The sequence below is a fragment of the Manis javanica genome, chromosome 13, assembly GCF_040802235.1.
Source record: "Manis javanica isolate MJ-LG chromosome 13, MJ_LKY, whole genome shotgun sequence".
Lineage (NCBI taxonomy): Eukaryota > Metazoa > Chordata > Mammalia > Pholidota > Manidae > Manis > Manis javanica.
In genome coordinates this window covers 46,069,203-46,093,997 of record NC_133168.1, presented here as the reverse complement: position 1 = coordinate 46,093,997, position 24,795 = coordinate 46,069,203, and the positions used below count along the sequence as shown (strand labels likewise).

Below are 24,795 nucleotides of genomic sequence, written 5' to 3'. Positions count from 1 at the left end.
CAGTATGGTTCTGTGGCAAATGAAAAAAGTTTAGAGTTCCGTAAAAGCAATTTACAGAGCACTAAAATGATGCTGTCTTGGTAAACAGCTCTCTTATTTATCTTATATATTTAGACTAGAGGAATGAGATGGATGACATTTCTTCCAAGCAATTGTCCACTCATATTTTTTTTGCACCTGAGCTCTTGAAAAGTATTAGGTAACACGGTTGAGATTCTATTGCCGGACATGTTCTAGGTGTCAAATCCAAGAGGTAATTCCTATGCTTTAACAGTTCACTGCACTAGAGGCAGAGATGACCATGGAGAGCTGGGAAGCTAAGCCAGACATGTGCTACCTCAACATGAAAATGGGCCTGGGTCATGGGGAGGGGTGAAGTTTTCCTATTAACTTCAGAAAAGAACTCCAGGTCTGTTGCAACACATGGCAAATGGGGGATTTGAAGTCCGACAGTTCTGTACCATCAAACAAAGCTGTTGTTATTTCAGCCTAGACATTTTTCTAGGCTTGTGCCCTATGAATATAAAAACATTTTAAACCACACACACACAAGTCACTTCTGAGTGTGCTTAAGATAAGCTACCTGAGAAAGTACACTCTTTGCATATGCCTTCAAATTTGTTCTAAATATCTGAACTAATAGCCAAACTCAGGAACTCCTAAAATAATTTTTATATTTCTGTTTTTTAAATTTGTCTGTTACTGTTTCTGATTATTATTTTTATTATTATTATATTTTTTGGTATCATTAATCTATAATTACATGAGAAACATTATGTTTACTAGACTCTCCCCATCACCAAGTCCCCCCAACAAACCCCATTACAGTCACTGTCCATCAGCATAGTAAGATGCTGTAGAATCACTACTTGTCTTCTCTGTGTTGCACAGCCCTCCCGGTGCCCTCCCCCCATTATACATGCTAATCATAATGCCCCCTTTCTTCCTCCTTCCCCCTTATCCCTCCCTTCCCACTCATCCTCCCCAGTCCTTTTCCCTTTGGTAACTGTTAGTCCATTCTTGGGTTCTGTGAGTCTGCTGCTGTTTTGTTCCTTCAGTTTTTTCTTTGTTATACTCCACATATGAGTGAAATCATTTGGTATTTGTCTTTCCTTGCCTGGTTTATTTCACTGAGCATAGTACCCTCTAGCTCCATCCATGTTGTTGCAAATGGTAGGATTTGTTTTCTTCTTATGGCTGAATAATATTCTATTGTGTATATGTACCACATCTTCTTTATCCATTCATCTACTGATGGACATTTAGGTTGCTTCCATTTCTTGGCTATTGTAAATAGTGCTGCAATAAACATAGGGGTGCAGCTATCTTTTCCAAACTGGGCTGTTTTTGGTTTTTAAAGCAGCAAAACATCTAGAGTAAGATTTTAGTGCCATAAGCTGTCAGGTAATGTCCTCAGACAATCGTCTCTTACACATGGTCACCACTCAGCCATACCAATTTCCTTTCCTACCTTAAAAGGACCATCAAGTCAGTCTCTACAAGGGTGAGTCTCACATTTTCTGGAACAAATGCAGATAGAACCAGTTTTGACTTACCAGATCCACTTCATGTACCAAGACAGAGCATTTAAAAATCTCTGACAGCAAAATGGCATCTACCATTTTTGAAAAGCTCCTCCACTAATTTCATTCCTCTTGGTTCCTTCTCTTTGCAAGCAAAACCATGATTGCAGCTGGGTCCTGGGATAGCTAATAGCACGTGAGTGTTTAATTATACAAGGGCTGGACAGCACAGCAAAGGCAAGAGGGGAGGTCCAAGAGAATGTGGCCCAATCCCTAATTTCAGGGATTAGGAAACTGAGGTTCAAAAAAGGAAGTGACTTGCCCAAGTCAAACAGCTCCTACAGGCCAATCCCAACAAAAGCTTTGGGGCTCCTATTTCTGACATATTTACCATTACAGTAGGATGGTATTAAAAGAGTCCTTACACTTCCTATTGGCTACTGGACCTTGATCCAATACCAAAACTTTGTTTATGGATATAGTAAAAGAAATAATGAATTACCCTAAATTATTTTACTAAGTTCCAGCAACTATAATCTTTAGCTTTGAGTTAGTAAATACATGCCTAGGTTCCCTGCTATGTTCAGGTACAGCAATACCCCAGCTTTTAAGAAACCCGGAAAGGCAATCGAAATCAACAACTAATTTTCCTAAAGATGAAAATTGATTTTTTAAAAATTTTATGCATATTTCCCCTGATTATTGGGTATATGAATTTGTCTTTTTGATAAAAACCTTTATACTAAATGCCCAGTAATACAAACTGGCCAATTTATGGCCTCCTGCCTTCATGAGCTGCCCTTAGACAAAATGCAAAGAACAGTATCCCATTTCCTGAATGAATCTGTACATATAAGTAGCTGCATCTATTGTAAAAGAATTAAATGTCACCATAACATAGAGATGCAGGAAAATCCTTGAGTAAGTCAACAATGGAACCATAATGTGCTCGTGGCAATGGAGTAATTCTATGGGTAGGACTTGAAACTTGGCCTCAGCTAGGAGCCACCAATGACTGGGTCATTTACATTTATTAGCTAAACGTAGTTTTATAGTAAAAATATAAGAATGTTATTATGTAGAAAATGCTACAAAAGTTTTGCTGGAATAACCAACTGGCAGAAGGACCCAATTTTCAATTTCCTTCAGTTTAACAAATGAAGCATCAAAAACCTGGGAAAAAATTTGTGTGGCCTTTTCTAGATGGTCCTCCTGAATGTCTCTGCCTATGGCCAAATTAACTATTTTTGTCATGGTATCAAACCAAAACAAAAATGACAAAGATTCTGACTAATTTAAAATAAAATGATGGCTATACTATATTCCAGGAATAGACTAAATTGAAACCTACAACTCTAAATTAAGCATTCTAAGAACATCTATGTGATATTCTACAGGGAAAAAAAGTCACATTAAATTAACTTGTCTTGATGTCCTTTGGGAACATTTATAATATAAACCAATGACAGTTAAGTAAATTATGTTAATGACTTGCAAAGCATTCCTCTCTGAGCATTGCATAAGCTGTCAGAATTCTTGGATCTACAGGAGAGGAAAGACTGAACAAATGCACATTACCACTAATGATAACCTACTACATTAACAGTAAGGCATTAAAAATGGCACTATAAGAGAAATGTAAAATTTCTATAGCAATATTCAACAAGAAAATAATTACCTGGCCTGGAACAATAGTATGTGTGAAAAGTTTATTCAGTTCCACTAACTTATTGGGAGTGATGTTAAACTTCAGTGCTATGGAGTTCAGGGTGTCCTGGCTTCCAGCCTAGAATAATCAAACAAACAAGATTAAAAATATAAAGCAAAAAGCCAAAAACAAAGTGGACTTCCTTTTGCTGGATAACATCAATCAGTTGGTGAAATGAGTGAATGAAAAATAGCTCCATACATACATACTATGAAAAAGAAATTGAATTCATTTCTCAGTTCTTTTTTTTACATTTATCTATATATATCTATTTTGATACTGTTAATATACAATTAATTGAACAACATTATGGTTACTAGACTCCCCCTACTATCAAGTCCCCCCCATATACCCCATTACAGTCACTGTCCATCAGTGTAGTAAGATGCTATAGAATCACTAGTTGTCTTCTCTGTATATACTGCCTTCTCCGTGTCCCCAAGCCCCTACATTATATGTGCTAATTGTAATATCCCTTTTCCCCCTTTTCCCCCTTATCCCTCCCTCCCCACTCATCCTCTCCAGTCCCTTTCCCTTTGGTAACTGTTAGTCCATTCTTGGGTTCTCTGAGTCTGCTGCTGTTTTGTTCCTTCATTTTTCTCTTTGTTGTTGTACTCCACAGATGAGTGAAATCATTTGATACTTGTCTTTCTCTACCTGGCTTATTTCACTGAGCATAATACCCTCTAGCTCCATCCATGTTATTGCAAATGGTAGGATTCGTTTTTTTCTTATGGCTAAATAATACTCCATTGTATATATGTACCACATCTTCTTTATCCTTTCATCTACTGATAGACACTTAGGTTGCTTCCATTTCTTGGCTATTGTAAATAGTGCTGTGATAAACATAGGGGTGCATCTATCTTTTTCAAACTGGGCTGCTTCATTCTTAGGGTAAATTCCTAGGAGTGGAATTCCTGGGTCAAATGGTATTTCTATTTTGAGTTTTTTGAGGAACCTCCATACTGCTTTCCACAATGGTTGAACTAGTTTACATTCCTACCAGCAGTGTAGGAGGGTTCTCCTTTCTCCACATCCTCGCCAACATTTGTTGTTGTTTGTCTTTTGGATGTTGGCCATCCTAACCATTTCTCAGTTCTTAATAAATCCACATAAAAGCAAAGTCTTAAATGCAATTCACTTCTGGGCTCCCTTATCTTCAAATTTCACTGTCCACTAATAGACTTCTAAACTAACTTTGGCACAGCTTGGGAGTGTGGAGTAGAGGCCCAAAGGTATAACAAACTGTAAGTAGAAAAGAAATAAAACATACATACAGTGCCCACTGAAAGGGGAAGTGGAACTCTCACTCTTCTGTTTGCCTGTCTCTTCACTGCACTATAGGCTCCTGGATGGTGGCCTATTAATAGCTGTTTTCCCCAATCTCAGCACAGTGCTCAACACATAGAAGGCACTCAAATATTTGACAAATGAATATGGTAAAGGGCAAGGAACTCTGAAAGAAATTCAGATTAGCAACCAATAATTGTTCACTGTCATTAAAATGGCAATTTCCAATGATCAGCCAAATTAATGTTCTCTAAATTTATAGAACTTGGAATGTATATCTGAGGTGCATATGTTTCTTTTCTAATAGAGGAGAAATAGGAATAAAGAGGACAGTGAGAAGATGTCATGTGAAACTTCAGAGTAAAAAAGCTCCATTCAAAAGAAGCCTGCGGCCCCTTGTGAGGTCAGTGCCCCAGGACAGACTACCTGTACAGGGTCACTCTGGTGAACTTTACTGAGCAGATCCCTTCTATAGACCTGGGTCAAGGCTGTGGCTGTCTGTATAAGCAGAACTGACTCCACCAGGTGAGCCTTTAATTAGGTGGAGATTTGAGGGGGCTGCAGGAGGCTATGGACTGGTAAAAAGATACAGATGTTGAACTAAACCCACGACTGCCCTTAGTATCAAAACCGGATGAGTTACAGATTACACTAAAATTACCTCAAAGCATTTCTAGAACAGATTAGGATATAAATACATATATTTTTTAAAAAATCACTAAAAACTTAACAACATATGCCCCTACCTCTACATTGGGCAAAATCATCTCTACTAAAAATTAGACAAGTATTTTTATATATTCTTTTCTAGCATTAGATTTACATAAATCCAGTCCAGGGTTTAGTGTCAGTTCAGGATACAGATTAATGAGAATGCAGACTAGACCAGAGCCAGACTGTTGGATCTGGATTCCAGATCTGCGACTTGCTGTGTGACTTTGGGCCATTGGCTTAACTGCTCTGTGTCTCAGTTTCTTTATCCACCAAACAGAAACAACTGTATTTTCTTTTAGAGCACTTACTTCACAATAAATTTGCTTCATGGTTTTAATGAAAAAAACTTGTATAAGATACTGTACATAGGGAGCTCAGGGAAATAATCTAGAGTTGATATGTAAATATAAGAACCAAGCCCCAGGCCCCAGGAGGGAAACTGGTATCAATTAAATGCTTGATATTAAACAGAATGCTTGAACATCCACAGCTGTGCAGCAATATAAGCAATCTGGTAAGTGCTACCTAGCATGGTTCTCTAAATGCAAAGTTATGAATCACTTTTATTTCCAATGACAAGTACACAAAATAACTTGCCAAGGAAAACTAATCCCCATAACATATATCTCAAACAGGAAGACATATCTGTATTGTTAAGTTGATCACCTCTTTATATCAATTAATATGGGGGTTGATTTTTATTCTTATTACATTGTTAAGTATGTGTGTGAAGCATCTCCTAGCAAACAACATACCTCATTTTCTTGGAGGAGCTTGTGAATCATACTCCTGGATACATGCATGGCTTTAGAATTAATATTGTATGACGACAATTCAATACTCCTCGCATACCTGCTATGAGGTGAGGCATTGTGCCAGTTATTGAGGAGATCACAAACATGTTATAGACAGTGATAACGTGAGATATATAATCACCCTGAACTTTCTGGAAAGGACTAGGAGGCCTCTGAACCACAGAAAGATGCCTAGACATGTTCTCAGAGCACTGAGCATGAAATGCCCATGCCAGAGCTCTTCAATGTGCTGCTACAGAGGCCTGGAGGAGATTTACCATTCTAACAAACATGCCAGGGAGGGATCCGGCCTTGCTGCTTGCCTGATATAGAGCCTGGCATGGCACACAAATAACGAGTAGAGAATGAATACATATGAGGAAAACAACCAGACAGTGGCAAACAGCACTTCAGTTCCTTTTAGAAGTTAGAGAACACTCCTCAATAATGTTATTCAAACTGAATTAAAACACATCCATAATTGAGTGCCTGCTTTATGCCAGACCTAGGATAAATAGACATAACTCTGGCCTCCAGGAGCTCATGGTATAGTGAGAGAGATAAGCACATGGAACATAATGTGGACGTGCAATAATGGACACAGGCACAGAATTACTCATCTACTGATAGTAGCACCACAAATACAATGTTGGCCAAGAAGGGGTCTAGTCTCTCTCCATGGGAAGATGAATCAAGGGACAAGACAGACATTAAAATAACCATCACACTATTGCATAAAAAATGTTAAGCTGAGATAAATTATTTAAAGGAACATGATTTTATGAGACAGTAAAATGAATTGGTGGATGGTCAGAAGGTAAGAATGAACATGGATTATCATGGAAAGAAGGTTCTGGGTTGTAGAAATGTGTGGATGATGGAGCCATTGTTTCTAGAAAAAAGACCAGACATGAAGGTCTAGGTAGGTATGTTGAATAGGCAACTGAATCTATGGTTTTGGAACTCAGAAAGCCTATCCGGTACAGAGACCTCAAATTGGTCCTCACTGGCATACCATAAGTCATTCAAGTCACAGGTTTATATGAGATTGCCCAGGGAAAAAATATGGAGGGAAGAGAGATGACCTAAAGCAGGACTTCAGAAGCTCCATTATTTAATGGGTACACAAGAGGAGTGCAGCGCAGAGGCAGGATGTGTCAGGGGGAAACATGTCAGTCCAGTATTAACAAATGTTTATACTTACAGTGTATTCCATGGTACCGTGTGGCTTCTGAACCACCATCTTCTTCTCTTTTTTATCATGTGCCTTGTTTTGATTGTCATCTGAAGAACAAAATATATGTAAATGAAAATTTCATTTTCAGGATTGGAGGCCAGAGTAATCTACAGTTTGTTAAAATTCACTTTCAAATTGACTAAAAAACAAAACACTAATAGAAAAATGGACCAAGGGCACAAATAGACCATATTCCTAAAAAAACATATATTTCATCAGTGAACACCTGAATAAATGACTAATGTTAACTGTAACCAAACAGTACAAATAACAATGAGGTAAAATTTTAAAGTTATTAAAGTGATAGTTTCAATGATAATTAATGTATGGTGAAGTTAGAGTAAAACTAGTACAATCCTGATATAAATGATATATAATGTAGATCAATACATCCATGAGGAAATGATCTGTCAGTATGTAAGAATAGCCATAACATTGTTCATTCTTTGACTCAGGATAAATTCCTAAGAGTAAGTTTACCAAGGAAAAAAACAAAAAATTAAACTGCTATGTGTCACAGCATATGGTTACTAGAATATTATTTATAATCATAAAACCCTGGAAAAACCTATATGTGCAACAACATATTAAGTTGCACTATAGGTTTTGCTGTTTTTATAAGTCAAAATTGGTCAACCTAATAGTTTGGCAGCTATCTGTAAGTCAACCTATTTGTTCTTGTTAAATACATCTTAATATAGCAACCCAGATCTTGGAAACCAGAGAGAAATATTACAATGGATAATTACAATACTTTAAGTAACAAAAAATATAAAACTGAATTAACTAATTTGTATGTGATCAGAAAAAAAAGCAAATTAAGACAAGGTATCATTTTATACCTATTAGCATGGCAAAAAAATAATCAGAATGATGGATAATTCTAGGGTTGGCAGACATGTGAACTACTAGGAATGTAAACTGGTACAGTCATTCCAGCAAATTAAGTCTACAGAGCCCATATCACTCAGCAATTGAACTCACATTTATACATCCTTCCCCAGGAGGTATGTGCTTTATGTAGAGCATAGAGTGACTTATAGAGGGTGTACCTAACAGCATCATCTGTGTCAGTGGGGTGCTGGAGAGAAAGCAAAATGAAGTAGATGTGCTCTGGGATACTAGGTAGTAATTAAAAATAAGCAGGAAATATACACTGCAACATGTTTACAGCAAGAAACAGATTGGTATGTACAGAACAATATTATGTATATTTAAAAGAGATACACACAACCACACACATTTTTCAAGGCCATATCCAAATAAAAACCTGTACACATTGAACACTGTAAAATGGTGTGAAGTAGGAAGACAAATGGGAGTGGCGAATGAGTATAAAAGGGAATTAATGAATAATTAACAAGGAGCTCAGCTCTGACCAGTGATGACATACCATGAACTGATGAGAAGTATGATTGACTCAGCACTCTGAGTTCCTACATCCCCCCATACCCCACCCCCCAGATCAGCAGTATCACTGCATTTACATAACAAATATGGGCATACTGATGAGAACTGGAAGGTAACTCAAAAATGTGAAAATAGTTAATTTACATGGAGTTTACCTGCTTTTGAGATTTTTTTTTACATTATTTAATATTAAAAAACAACAAAAGAAAACAATAGATGCTGCCATTAGAGTCCCTTCCTAGTTATTTGTAGGTTCAATCAGATCTCTTCATAGAACTGCAAGACTCTGAAGATCTCTCTAGACTATGAAAAAATCCCCTCCTTACCTCAGGTAGCCATATCTAAATTACTTCAGGAAGATGAGACTACTGATTATGTCGTTTAGATCTCCAGATCTCCAGATTCTGTAGATTGGGAGATTCTACATAGACTACTGAAAAACTCCATCATGGTATTTTATAATTCTTATGCGCTAACTGGCATTCACTCCTTTTAATATCTCAGCTCCACTCTCTTTGCCCTGCACTCCTGCCTTTCTCATTGTCAGCATAAAAAGTTGTAACTTTAGGTCTTCTTGCTTTGAGAACAGTCTCTTCACATCCTTTTGTAGGTGCTTCCTATTCTAGAGCCTAATCTCCTTTCCTATTGGTGGCAGCTTCTGATCCATGCCCTTCTGTAAGCTGTGTATAATTATCCCTGGTCCCAGAGGGGGCACTGTTCCAAGCCACCAAGTCATGAGGTTCTATATTGCCCAGCTGTGAAAGAAGACTGGGTGCTGGCTGAACCGTTCAGGATAAACATAACTAAATACACCCGAATTAGTACAAAAATTAAATTACTTTCCTTTGACATAGGTGGATAGGCCAGAACAATGTCACAGATGGTAATATTAAAAGGATCAAAAAAAGTCTTCCCTCCAGAGTCTAAGATTTTAAATTCTTGAGGTAAGGACCATGATATACTCATTTTTGAATATAATGTGCCATAATATGACACCTGGTGTATATGCTTGAATGAACTTCCCAATATAGATCAATGAGCCTGACCAACTTGATGCCAGGCAACATTTTCACTGATGGAACATCACACCAGAAAATTGTATCACACCATTAAAGCCACAAACTTAACAATGTGTTTTACAGTGGACTCAGTCTAGAAAGCACAGAATTGGTAAATTCCAAGGACCTAATTTAATGTCTTCAGTCATTATAGCACAAAATAAGGTTTCTTACTGCTTCCTACATATCTTTTTGCTGTAAGTTATAAGATGGTGAACTATGTGTAACAATTCAATGGAGTCCTGTGGACCTTACTAGAAGGGCTCTGCGGCACATAGTCCACAAAGCACTGGGGAGGTTTTGGCCCTGCAGAGGAGGCTGAGGCCTCGGGAAAGGGTGGTTGGCTGCGATTCCAGTGTTTCAAGTGGAGATCATGACCATGCTAACTAAGCATGGAACTATCTGGAACTGTCCCCCAGTGACACTGATAAGTCTACTTTCAGCTTTAGGCCTCCTTAGACCCTTTTTACTTACCCCAATTCTAACGCTGCCCCCCAACTTCCCACTTACAGGAACCTGAAGTAAATGATGTCAAAGTACCTCCTGCTGGAGGGGAAAGTTGGCAGGTGTTCCTCCGAAGCCATTCAGAGCAAAGCCACTGAACCTCCTATTTGCTCCCACTCTGAAAAGAAGTCTTTAGAGCCAGTTTTTCCCAAACCAATGAGGGAGCAGCTATGAAAAAAACGACAAAAACCCTAGGGGATGCAACATAGGCCCTTTAGCCTCGCCCACCTCGGGTCTCATAGATCCTGGAGGTGGGGGCTGAAATGGGGAGGGGGAACCCCTGTGGACCCTCAACCCCCTTCCTCCCTCGCTGCTCCCACAGGAGGGTTATGAGTGTCTGGAGCACAAGGCTTCTGGCTCCTGCATCTGAGGAAAGCCTACATACAAGCTAACTGAAAGGAGACTCCTCTCCCTCAGTGCACTGAGGCCAAAAGAAGCTGATGTTCAGGAGGATGCCCAGAGGGGCATGAAGGCTGAAAGGGGAGGATTCCTTTGCAGTGGTGATCTGTGAAGTCTCACATGAGGTCACAAATGCCAGGGGACTGAATCGTAAGATCTGAGGCTGGAGGACAGAACCCAAGGAAGGGGTAAGAAGCAGCAAGGCTGATGAGCGTGGGGGGCTGAAAGTCCAGGAAGTGAGCGTCATGTCGTAGAGGCCACGGCAAAAAGTTAAAGGAAGGCTGTATTGACGCTGTCAAGTGCTGCACAGTAGATAAGAGATGGAAACCTGGTAACTGGTAATGGATAACAGTTCCTGTGGTGAAACTGGAGTGATCTCAAGACAGATGGTGTTAACCTCATCAGAAACGTAGGGATAAGGTCATTTGCTAAAATGTATGGGCTAAAGGGTTGTAAAATTTGGAAAAGTTACTGTGGCAAAGAGAAGGTTCCAATAATGTGAATGTTGAAAGCAGCAGTAAGAAGAAACAACAAGGGCTCACCAGGGGTCGGGGGGCTCAGCACAGGGTGACAGACCGTGTGAGGAGTGAGCAAGCACCCTACTCTACTGGCGGCCAGTGGGGCTGCTGGCATGAGCAGGGCAGCTGAAGCCAGCCTGCAGGTGAGGAGCGCTGGGATGCTGAGTTAGGAAAATGGCATGAGGTGGTGTTTCCTATTGCTACCGTGACAAATTACCATGAATTTAGTGGCTTATATTAAACATAAACACAAACTTATTCTTTTATACTTCTGGTTCTGAGAAAAACCACCAAGAATGCGGCAATACCAATGTCTCTAAACCTGAGCATCTGGCTCCTGCCACAAACCACTGGGGACCGGGGGAAGTCAGGACAGTGGACATTATACATTATCGTACTTGAAAACAGAAACAACAGACACTGTGAATTCCCCGGGTCTTGATTCCATAACCTCTACACAGATACAGGAAGGAAAGAAAAGACAGTATATAGCCTTTTTTCTGTTATCAATTATGTGAATAAGCACAAACAGAACTTTCCAGGTTTTCAAATTATATCAGGGTCAACTCTGCACTGGCTTAGACTTACTATGTGTGTCCCCTTTTCCCTCACTTCCCTTGAACAACCACGCTCTCCCTTTCTTCCATCTCTAGCGTAAGACCATCTGAATGGGGTACAGGAGACAAATCTCACAGGATACTCAACACCGTGTCTTAAGGGGGAGAACAGTTTCCAGTTTCCATGGCATCTATATAAGGGGGATCCAGAGAGGTAAAAATTGTCTATGTCTTTCTAGATCTTTCTAAGAAAGCAGCACTGTGACTTATAAACAGGAAAACCTATTTCCAACGACAGAGATATCACTATTCTGGGAGCTGATGCATTGGCAATCACGGTTTGATGACATTAACAATAAAATCAGGTCATGTGCTGCCTCTCTTATGTCACCAAACATTTTTGGAATTATAATTTGGTTTGGGGGTAAAATGAGCTAGGTTCAACTAGCAACTCTGACACATTCTCATTCTCAAGTTAACAAAGTTACTTGAAAATGTCTGTGTCTCTGTGTCTTTCTCTATAAAATGAAGAACTATCTCATAATGTTGATTAAGTGATATGATGGACACGGTATTTATCTCAGAGTGTGGCACCAAGTAAGTGCTTAACAAATGCTATTATTATTGATAATAATGCAGTCAACATAAGTAAACAGCAATCTGAATAGAGTGGAATATTAAAAGAATTACAAACCATAAGCAAAAAGGTTTCATTCCAGAAATATTGGAGTTATATAACATTAATATGATAGATGATTATGAATTATTTAAAGAAAAACCATATCTGATCACTTTGGTGCCTTTAAAAAGCATATGATAAAGTTAAACAGCCATTAGTTTATTTAAAAAAAGAACAAAATTTAAATAAATCCCCCACTGTTAGAAAACTAAGAATAGGAGGGAACTTCTTAATATTATGAAGATCTTTCAGTTACTCTTTGATATTCATCAGAAATATGCTTCTGAAAAAGCAATGGAACCCTAAAGGGTATATATCAAAAGCAATTCCCTTGTAAGAATGTAAACTGAACGACTTCCCGATATCACATCCAGGTCCACAGTCGCTCATTAGTGACCTACATGCAGCCTGAGCTCAGGCCCTCGTGAGACCTCCACCCCAGCTTCCTAGAAGAGAGGTTCTGGGGTATGCAGTGGGAGAGATACCCACAGCAGTGCAAGAGTTCCACTCTATTCCCTTTATTCTTGTTGTTCTGTGCAAGACAAGTGCCTAAGAGCAATTCCAGCAAAGCTTTTAAGGCTGTTGGGCACAGTATCTTCTACTCAACTAAATTACAACAAAGAGGCTAACCTAATGTGATGCAAGGCTAAACCACAAGTACTTAAGGGCATAAAAATGAACTCTGTAGTGGAGATGAAAGCAGAAACACTACAAACATAATGGAGACAGTTTGGAAACCCTGAGGATGAAGAGGGGATCCCGGGCACTCACTGGAGGCCCCCCTTCCGAGCACCATAAGGTAACACCTGTGCAGAATGCACTCCAGGTGCACTTGTTCACCAATGGCCTCCTTAGAAATTAAGCACTATTCTAACCTTTCCTAAAGCATACCTGAGTAAACAGATGAGCTCTTAGATCAGAAACCAAAAACAAATATTAAAAGTATCAGAAACCAAAAGCAAATATTTAAAGTAAAACATACCAATATACAAACAAGGATTTCAACTATCGTGGTTTATGCTCAGCTTTGTTTGAGAATCTAGTCAAAGCAACAATTAAGAGTTTAAAGTATTCAAACTTAATTAAATGAAAATTTGATTGTCAGATGAATTGTCTACCTAAAGAACCAACATATACAAATAACCAGAAATTATAAAATTGTTCATTAAAGGTGCCAGATGTAATAGTCTTTTATACTTGTGATAAAAATGTATTTGGAAAAGTTCCAGGTATAATGGTGTCAAACTAGAAAATATGTAGGAATAAATATAACAAGATAAGGGATAATATATATATGAAGAAAAAGATTTACTAAAGTATTATAAATGGAAGCTTGAATAAAGGGAGGTACATATAATGTTCCAAAAAACACTCTTCACCCATGCCTCCCATATCTGTCATCTTCTTTCTTACCACTTCATTGCTTCTGCAACACTCTGGTACCTTCTGAGGACAATCATTAGGTTTGTACTGTTACCACCTAGTTTTCATGGCATGACTTCACTTAAACAATCTGACTTTCTTGATGGCCCCTTAAAGCACAGCCCTAATTATTTCCATCCTAACAATTTCAATTATTTTATATCCAGGTTCCTCAAATCTTTATATACTGATTTAAAAATCAAAGCATTAACTGGGTTCTTGATATCCTCTTTCACATTAAAGTCCATTTAATCCTTATATCCTGTGATTCTTTGAGCTCTGAAGTACCAGAATGATCACTACTTTTGAACAGAAGATCAAAGTTATTTTGTGTTGTGGCTTGACCTACTTTTATGTTTGGGGATTAACCTATCAAAATAACATAGCCATGGCTTCTGAACTTGCCATGTGGAACAAAGGTAAGTGACAGATAGGAAATCTTCACACATGTAGTTAAAAAACCCTAAGAAAAAATAATCCATGTAAGGAAAGTGTCAGGGTTGCCATTGTGGAAAATAACTCAGTAGTTAGTTACTTTAATGTTCTAGCAAAACCAAAAAGCCTAACTAAGGAGAGTAGAGGATTTAATTCAGTATTTTATTCTTAAGGTTTTTTTGGCTTAAGGAGAGAAAACTATGAGTTGAAATGATTAATATAGGGAATACAAATTTATTACTGAAAAACTCAATTTATTCCTCACACTGCAGAGGTTTGCTCTAAATCAATCTTTGTAGTAATCACAAAACTGGCCATACTCTTAGAACATAGTGTTTTCTTTTGTTGAAGTAACCTCCCAATTCTCTTAAAATATCTACTTTATCATTCAGGATTCTTAGCATTTATGTTTTGTATTAAAATACTACAAAGCCATAATAATATATTTTGTTCCAATTTAGGGTTGCCTCCCATATTTATGAAATTTCTCCATTTCTTTCATATCTGACACTTGCATACATGTTTCAATTGAAGAACTTACCCATTGAGATATAGTCCACATTTGCAAAATTCCCATTCCTATCTCCACTTACACAGAAGCAAAAAATGTGCACTATTCTAAGATTAAGGAATAATGTATTCCTTTAATATAAAAGAATTTTGTGACATAATGCATACCAGTTAATATATTTTGATACTGTAATAAGGACCAAACATTTTTGATACATATATAAACATTTCAATATATTTGTGTCAAATTTAACTATAACTTAATAGCTAATTTTGAAACATACATTAAGATGCATTATTATCAAACAGTTCCTTAAGAGTTTATATAAATAAATAGAATAAGTGAAAAGGGAGTTCAGTCTATCAGAACATACAAGTACAAGCACAGAGGGGTTGGGTTCACTTATTCTAGAAGCTTCTTTTGGATGCTTATGGTATGCCAGGTGCTATATTAGGAGATGGATCTAGATTTATCTGATGCCATCTGCCTCGATACAATCACTCCACTTCCTTTCTCCTCCTCCCCTCAAAAACAAAACTAAACTAAACATTTTTAGAATTGGCACCACCTTGTTACAATGAGGTGACTCAATCTTTCCATAATATCTTTTACCAGTATCTCAACTGTTACATTCTTCTAACAGGAGATAGCAAAGCATTCTTAACCAAAGTTTACATGAGGCACAGATAAAAACATTATTTTGTCAAAATATACTTCCTCAGATGAGATAGGTAATGTTACAGATGTGGAATAGATACCTACAGAAAATAATTACTTGCCTTTATATTGATTATAGAACTTTACATTTGTCTAATGTTCTTTTGCAAAAGTCCTTTGGTTTATTACTCAGTTCCCATATTTTGATTAATATTAAAAATAATTACAAAATGTGTAGTATGCTAAAAATGAAGAAAACAAAACGCTCTTGCAATTTCTGTACCCCATGAAAACAATTATCAACATCATGTTATAGATCCTTTGTGGGGAAGTTGGGGTTCCTATGGCCAGGATCCTCATTGAACTTAAACCACCTGATGATGTAACTGGCCTGTTGCTACGCTACTGCTTCCACACCTTGAGGCAATAAGCTATTATTGTGCTATATAGAGAGCTCTGCCTGTGCTCTGGGCGGAGGGAGAGAAGCTAGTGCTCGACCTACCGCCGGGAGAACAAGCCGGGTAATAAACCCTTTCACTCCAAAGAACATTTGCTATCAGTTTCTTTGGTCACATTGAATCCATAGCGAACTTGCCCAGGGCTGAAACCCACTGGCAAGACAATTGGCAAAGTCGGCAGAGTTCATTGTTGACCAAGGAAAAAGATAGGCTGCTCTTAAGGAAAGGGTGCTTCAGTGGGCTGCCTCTGTGAATGGGGAGACAGTGGACTGTCCCCCAATGGATATGTGGTCTGAGTTGGCTGCCTCCTACAGGACTGGGCCCCACCCCAGGACTGGAGGCAAGTGGAGGTGACACCTGAGGCTGTAGGTGTGGCCCTTGATATAGTAAGAAGGTCTTTTGAGAGACAGAGTGCCCGTGAGGCAGTAGGGACTGTGGGTTGGCTGCTTCTCACAGTATTAAAAAAGTCTACAGAAGAGAAGGACGTGCTCCTGAAAAGACCCAAGAAATGGTGGCACAAGAACATGAGCTTCAAAATTCTGTGGATTCCCTGAAGAAGGAAGTGGCACTGATGTGGGAGGAGGCAACACAAGAAGGCCAGCAGCAAGGTGCCATTGAAGAGGTAACAGATTACTTATATAATGAGATGGCAGTGCTGCCAGGGGCTCTGAAGGAGGAAAAGGCCATCAAGGAAAAAGACTAACTCCTGAAGGAAGCACAGGCAGAGGTGGCAAGAGAACACCAGCTGCAAAGCATTGAGGTGAAGGTAAGAGAGCTGCTGAAGACTGAGCTAGCATTGCTGTGAGGCACAGTAGAAAAGGTAAAGGTTGTAGCAGAGGCACTCAGGGGAGGGGAGAGAAAGGTGCCATCAGCCCCAGAAATGGAGGAGCTGAGGAAGGATGAAGGGGTGGTGCCAGAGGCACTGACCCCTTCTGTATTGAAAGCACACCCAATGGTTATAAAGAAAATAAAGACTCAGCAGCTGAAAGTTCCCCAAGGAGAGGAGCAGCCCCCTCCCCAGGTGGTGGAGCGCTCTATGGTCCACCCCTATACTCAGGCTGAGCTGGTGGATTTGGGCTCCCAGTTTAGGCAGAAGCCCTTGGTGTCAATATCAGCTTGGCTCCTGCGTCTGTGGGACTTAGGGGTGGATGGAATTGTTCTGTAGGGATCAGAGATGGGAAAGCTGGTTTCCCTGACAGTGCAGCCCGCCTTGGGGCAGCGATTACAAAATGCACATCAGACCCCAGGGAGTCACTCCCTCCTTGATTGGCTTATGTCTGCACTTCCTGCTGTGTGGTCCAATCAGGGTGATCTACCGTCTTCTCCTGTTAGATGGCAGATGTATGCTGAGCTCCAACAGGTGTTATGAGAGCTAGGCATAAGAAATGTCATCCAAGGTCCAGAGAATTATGGCCCAGATGAAGAGATTTTCACTACTGGGATGAGAAATATTGTGCTTCAAAAGGCTCCCACACCCCTCCTTGGGTCTCTTGTGGCCATTCTTTCCCCTCACTTAGGGCATCCCATCAGCGAGGTGACACATACAGTAGGAGACTTAGAAGAGGCTGAAGTAATGAGAACATGGAAAGAAATAAGGTCTGCTACTCAGAAGAAGAATTTAAAGGGCCCCATGAAGGTTATGAGAATCCAGATGTAGACTGATTTACTGTGGGCAGGAGTAGATGGAAGAAAATCAGATGGGAAGTTAAATAGGATCTTACTAGGGCTATGGCAACAGCTGAAACCAGAGCAGCAGTTCCAGCCATTAAGACCAAAGAGGCAGAGGTCAGAGACAGAGCCACAAGTCCGTACTGTTTGTTTGCAAGACTTCCTGCTGGAGAGCAAGCCAACCTCACTTGAGCCCGCACAGGAAGATGATTGGGGAACATGGTTTGACTGAGGGGAAGGTTGAGGTACCTGCTCTGAGGGACCAGGAGGGGACTGGGGCCACATGTTAAAATAGCTATCCACTGGTCCCCAGTGAACATTAGTGTTCTGGCTCTGGTGGACACAGGCTGAATGTTCACTGATTCATTGTAAACCTGAGTGGTTCCCTGGGACCCCCACTATCATAGATGGATACAGGGGGAAGGCTATCAGAGTGAAACAAGCCCAAATCCTTTTGGGAATAGGGCATCTACCCCCAAAAGAGTATACTGTGCAGATATCTTCTATCCCTGAGTATATTTTGGGTATTGATATCCTGCAGGGTTTATGGCTGCAGACCACTGCAGGTGAGTTCAGACTGAGAGTATGTGTGGTGAGGGCTGTTCTGAGGGGACATGCTAGGCACCCACCCATAGCTTTGCCTGTGCCTTGCTGGTTGACTAATACCAAAAAATACAAAGTGCTTGGAGGGCATAAAGAGATTGGAGAAACTCTCCAGGAGCTGGAAAAGGTGGGTATTATAAAGCCCACCCATAGTCCTTTCAGTTCCCCAGCATGGCCAGTAAAAAAGCCAGATGACTCCTGGCATATGACTGCAGATTACAGAGAACTGAATAAAGTCATACCCCCTATGCATGCTGCTGTCCCCTCTATTGCAGACCTGATGGATACCCTCAGCCGTGAACTAGGAACATACCATTATGTGGTAGATCTTGCTAATGCCTTCTTTTCCATTGACATTGAGCAGGAAAGTCAGGAACAGTTTGCCTTCACATAGGAAGGACAGCAATGGACTTTCACCGTCCTTCCACAGGGATACCTCCACAGCCCCATCTGTCACGGACTTGTAGCCCAGGACTTGGCTACATGGAAGAAACTGCCAATGGTGCAGCTGTACCATTATACTGATGATGTCATGCTCACATCCATTCTCTTTCAGATCTAGAAGGTGCAGCACCTAGACTGCTACAACATCTACAGGAGAAAGGATGGGCTGTGAACAGTACCAAGGTTCAGGGACCTGGTTTGTCTGTCACATTCTTGGGGGTCGTCTGGTCAGGTAAGACCAAAGTTATATCAGAAGCAGTTATAGATAAAGTCCAGGCTTTTCCTGTCCCTACAACTATAGTATTGCTACAGGAGTTTCTGGGTCTTCCAGGCTACCGGAGAGTGTTTATCCCACACTTGGCACAAATTCTGAAGCAATTATACCAGTTGATACGAAAGAGCATCAGATGGGACTGGGATGAGACATGTGCATCTGTCTTTACTATAGCAAAATGGGCAGTCATGGCCTTGAAGGTCTTCAGTGTGATAAAGCCATTAAGGCCCTGTGAGCTGTATGTTCATGTGACTGAAGATGGTTATAGCTTGGGTCTCTGGCAGTGGCTTGAACAAACTCGCCAACCTATTTGATTCGGGTCACAACTCTGGAAAGAGGCAGAGGTACGATACACTTTGATAGAGAAACAACTGCCTGCCGTGTATCACGCCTTGCTGGCTACAAAACCCATCACTGGAATGGCCCGATAAAGGTAATAACCACCTATCCCATCTTGGGGTGCATACAAGATTGGACCCAAAAGCCAAGGAGTCGTGTGGCACAAATGCCCACACTGGCCAAGTGGGGTGCTTACCTACAGCAGTTTAGTACCCTCTGTAATAGGCCCTTGAGTGAAGAACTCCAACACTTATTGGGGCCAGTGACATATACTAGTGAAAAGCAGGAAGAACTTGCTTTTGAGCCATTAGTAACAGAGTTCCTGTTGGAAGGGAAGAGCCCCTATACCCAAAGATGCATGGTACACAGACCGCTCTGGCCATGGGAAGCCCCCAAAAATGGAGGACCATAGCTTTTCATCCTTAGACTCAGACAATATATATGGATGGAAGATGGTGAGGGAAAGAGCAGCCAGTGGGCAGAGTTGCAGGCCATGGGGCTTGTGATCAGCCAGTAGCCCTCCCCTACAGTTGTGTGCACCGATAGCTGGGCTGTCTATCAGGGCTTGACCCTGTGGCTACCAACCTGCTACCATGCTAACTGGCTGGTTGGTCACTGACCCCTTTGGGGACAAGAACTGTGGCAAGATTTATGGGTCTGTGGTCAGACTAAAATAATTACAGTATACCATGTGACAGGTCATTTACCACTGGCATCCACAGGAAATGATGAAGCAGATAAATTGGCCCAGATATGTTGGTTAGAAGGAAAGCCTGCCTCTGATATAGCCCAATAGTTACATCAGCATTTGTTGCATGTCAGGTAAAAGACAATGTGGGCTATAGCCTGTCGATGGGGCTTGCCTTTGACCTTTGAAGAAGTTAGTAGAGCCCGGCAGGAGTGTGACATGTGCTCCAAAAGGGACTTACACCAAGTTATACAGCAACATGGGACAATAGCTAAGGGCCTGATACCCCTCGTCAGATGGCAGATTGACTACTGGGCCTCTACATGTGTCAGAAGGATATCAGCATGCCATAACTTGTGTGGACACAGCTACTGGATGTCTGGTTGCTTTTCCTACCCATTGTGCAGACCAGCAGATGACCAAAAGAGGCCTGGAGTGTCTCTTTGATGCCTATGGCCGACCACAGGTAATTTAGAGTGATCGGGGCACCCATTTTACTGGACATACACTGCAAGAATGGGTGCAACAGGTGGGAATCAAATGGTAGTTTCATGTGCCATACAATCCTACCACAGCAGGCAAGATAGAGAGGCACAATGGCTTGTTAAAATCTAGACTAAAGTCAGATACCAATAGTCTGCAGGGATGGTCAGTCCACTTATGGACCATGCTATGGTGTTGTATCTTAATTTTTGTTATTATCTCTAAGTTGTTGTTATCCTCTGTTGCTGTTGTGGAATCTGGTTACAGTGCTCCAGCTTTCTCACACAGGGACCACTGCAGAAAATTGAAAGTGTGTTGATTGTAAAGTGAGAATCCTGGAGGAGTAGTGTGGGAAGTTGGGGTTCCTATGGCCAGGATCCTCACTGAACTTAAACCACCTGATCATGTAATTGGCTTGTTGCTAGGCTACCACTTCCACACCTTTAGGCAATAAGCTATTATTGCGCTATATAGAGAGCTCGGCCCAGTGCTCTGGGCAAAGGCAGAGACGCTAGTGCTCGACCTACCACCGGGAGAATAAACCAGGTAATGAACCCTTTCACCCCAAAGAACGTTTGCTGTCATGTTCTTTGGTCACATTGAATCTATAGCGAACTTGCCCAGGGGCCGAAACCCATTGGCAAGACATCCTTCCAGTTTGTTTTTCTAATAATTCATTATTATTTTTGATCCATTAACTTTTGGTTTTGACTCAGTGCATTTCCTGGATTACTTCTTTTACATGTATGGATTTACCTTATACCTTAAAAGCACCAATTTCTGGGCCATTCACCTGCAACCTAGGCCCCCCTACACAAATCCATCTGGCACCTCAAAAACATCTTCAACTTCAAATTCGTTACCTTCCTTCTTGAGTTTTCTAGTTTGTCAATTCTTGACTGTTTTTTTCCCCCTACACACTACACTGGTCACCAAACACTGCTGTTTCTGTGAGCAAAATTTATCCTTAGGGTGTCCTCTTTCCTCTGCCCAAGTCTCCAATCAGCACAACCTGCCTTCAGACTCATGGCCACCCACTGTCCTCAGATTCATCATTTTAAAACAGATTAACGGAGATGCCCCAAAAGCCCACTAACTGCAGGATAAAGTCCAAATCCTTAGTGTAGCTGACAAGACGCTCCCATTTTAACATCTCTTGTCCCCAGAGTAGAGCCACCAAAAGAAGCAGTGAAGAACTGGAATTGCTCTGACTTGAGGTCTCAATCGCCACCTAGTGGTACAGAACAACATCCTTATCGGACTCGGGAATATGCCAGGTCAGCCCTATGAGATCAAGCAAACCTGCCAACAGGTGTGTCAGCTAGAGTTATGTATGAAAAGGGACAAGGAATCCTGGAACTCAATGGCCCACCTAGTGGTTTTATACAAGTACTGGATGCTCCTAAGGAAATGGTGCAAACCAGTTGTTACCATTGCCATTCTTGAGAGAAGATGAAAAGCTATGAAGGCATCTCTTGCTGCCCCCAAATAAAGTCACAAGATAATTCTGACCCCACTATTGTACTGACACCTATATCCTTCCAGGATTTTCATGAAATTCAAACAAGAGTATTCATTAATCTACATATTAATCTACCCACTCAATGCACACTTAAAGAGCATCTGTAACACAGATACTACAAAAAGCTAATAATAGAGGGTCCAAGTCATGACAGTCTATAAATAATAAATAGGAAGCAGATAAGTAAATCCATGATGACAAGCAGAAGGGAAGTCTAAGGAGCAGGCCAGGGACAGGGAGGGCTTTCTGGAAGAAATGATGACTGAACTGATTTTGTGAAGTCATGTGAAAGTTAGGTAAGAGTAAGAGTGAAGAGTATTGTGGAACTATAGACTCAAAGAGTTACACATGTAACAGAATGCAACACTATCCTAATGCAGTGTCCACAGTTAGTACAGCATCATGCCTAAAAAGAAACCTCAGTGGACAGGACTCTTATCAGCCTCCTTCAGGGAAAAAGTGCAGAGTAAAATGTTTCCACTTTAAAGTACTTCTTACTCAACTACATTTCAAGTAAAGATGAAAAAAGACAGTATTTTAAACTGCACGGCTTATAAAAACCACACCATTTTCAAATGGCCAACATGTACAAATCATATGTAAAAGAAGATGTGATATGCTATTTTCCTTAATCTTCTTCCTCTTCTGGGGAGTAAGGGATAATACTCAACCCCTTTAAATGTTAAGGGGAAGTGTATTAATCACATACAAGTTTCTTTCAATAGGGTGACAGTTACAGCGTTTTATTAAATACTGAATGGCTTGAGATCAGAAGCATCCATCAAGCCATGCAATACATGATGTACTCAGCACAGCCTAGTACTGGACCACTAGGAACCACACTTGCTGTGCTGCAGATGTCTCACCTGCCCCAGTGGGAGCAATGCCAGCAAAGCACACTTATTGCCACCCCAGTGGCAGCCCATTTTACCTTTGATGAGCACTGCTAGACAGTTATTTTAAACAGGGAGACAAGATCTGTTCCCCAATAACTTTGGCATAAACTGGGACCAAGTCTGGGGCCCTGTGAACAAGTCCCTGTGAAACCACGCATGTACACTGTACTGCAGTCCATTCCCGGAGAAACCCTCAAGCTTCTGTCTTATGCTAGTGATTTGAGTGTCCTGTAACCTGTATGCCACGTCGAGTTCTGATGACTGGTCCCCTTTCTTTGTGTTTGTTTCTGAACATTCTTGCATGTGACAGGAGCACCAGGTGTGAGATGATTGATGACCCACATAAAGCAGGATTATTGCTTCCATCATGCTAGACCCCACTTTTGCTACTGCAGTTTCAGATGTAAAGACTCTTCTGAGAAACATATAATCATTTGAAAAACTTCCTTACCTAAAATTTCCAAGTCTTTTTTTTTTTTTCAAACTGATAGATACAAGGCCATGTCTCTTACACTTTCTATTGTCCAGCTGATGCCAAGCAGTGCAGGCATTTCTATCGTTTTTATGCATATATCTATACACATTAAGAAAAACATTATCATACAGGGTAAGTGACCATTCATTGATAACTATTAGCACACACTATGTGTTAGGCACTGCGCTAGACACTGGGAACACAAAGTTAAGCAAGACAAATCAACATTATTTTGCTGTCATTCCTCTATACAAGATTACGTACATGGAACATAATAGCTCCATGTGCTTATTAGCTCCAAGAGTTTATTAAACTCTTACTATTATTAGTATGACCAGTTACAAATCAGTCTTTTAAAAATTATTGTGGAATTTTAAAATGAAAATGCTGCAGTACTGCCACCAATACTCACCAATACTATAATATCTCTTTAGTTCTGTACGCCTGATCTCCTTTAACTGATTATTTTTTCTCTTTTTTTTCTCATCAGTAACATATTCCTCTTCCCCAGCAATGTTGCACTTCTCTTGTTCTAAAATGACTGTATTAGGATCTTCTTTTCCAGTATGAGCCCTTGGAGCAGTAGCTGAGGCTGTCTCTGCATTTTGCTTAGCTTGTTTTTTCTTTTTCAATCTAGGAATGAGGGGGAAAAAAGGAAAAACATTTGCAAATGATGTGTTAGGAAGGATTATATTAATTTCACTCTGTTGGATATTGAAAAACTAATGAACTGATAGAAAAACACTTTCTTTATATTACTTACATTTTCCTTTTTTTTCTTTCCTAATCATTTAAAAATCTTTATGTGGAGACCTATATAGCCTTTCTTGAATTTTATATTTCAGTATTTGTGTCTCAAAAAATTATCGGGAAATGCTCTAAGCCTGAGAAAAAACTAGATTCTTACATGGCTATTACACGCTGAGTATTTTTAATCAATATATACAGCTACCCTACTATAATGCCATGCTTGGAGCATTACATTTTATTTTAAAAAGAGTGATTTTCAGTGATACTTTGGTCTGAATGGGCAGGAACATATGTAAAAAGATCAGTCCTTTATACTTGTCTCTTGTGCTGAGTGTAAAGGCTTGGAAAGGTGTGGAACGGTTCAGGTCTGAGTAATCCTTTTCTTTCCACATGTAATAGTAGTACTGAAGGAAGAGCATACCACAACGACAATATGTAGTTATCATTATGATTAGTAATGGCAGACACATTAGTTAACATATTTGATGTTTTCAATTCCTTACTCCCAAAATGTTAAAGAGATGAAGTTTATCATACTTCACTGAAACCCAGCAACACAAAGTCTCTTCCAGCTGATGTATGTACTTGATGTGTCACTCTGTACTTACTAGTTTTTCTGAAGAATGTTTTTATCTGACCAGACCTCAAGAACAAGGGTCTGGGCCTCTATTATACATGGCAGTCTACTCATGAAAATTTTTAAAAATGAGGATCCTCTTCCCCTCCATTTCCCCCTAGGCACTGTCAGCTATCTCTGACACATGCCTGTTTCCTTT

At 40.2% G+C, this 24,795-nt stretch overlaps 1 protein-coding gene across 10 annotated transcripts in view; it reads right to left on the bottom strand.

Moving 5' to 3' along the window:
• The window catches only part of NCOA7 (nuclear receptor coactivator 7), a 157,090-nt gene that overhangs the window by 57,160 nt on the left and 75,135 nt on the right, over positions 1 to 24,795 (bottom strand). For all 10 annotated transcript variants that reach the window (XM_073219559.1, XM_073219567.1, XM_073219558.1 and 7 more), the window contains 3 exons: positions 23,682 to 23,902; positions 7,237 to 7,316; positions 3,202 to 3,309 (listed from right to left, as the gene is read on the bottom strand). In XM_073219559.1, coding sequence (XP_073075660.1) covers positions 3,202 to 3,309; positions 7,237 to 7,316; positions 23,682 to 23,902 — 409 coding nt within the window. The remainder of the gene's footprint in view (positions 1 to 3,201; positions 3,310 to 7,236; positions 7,317 to 23,681; positions 23,903 to 24,795) is intronic.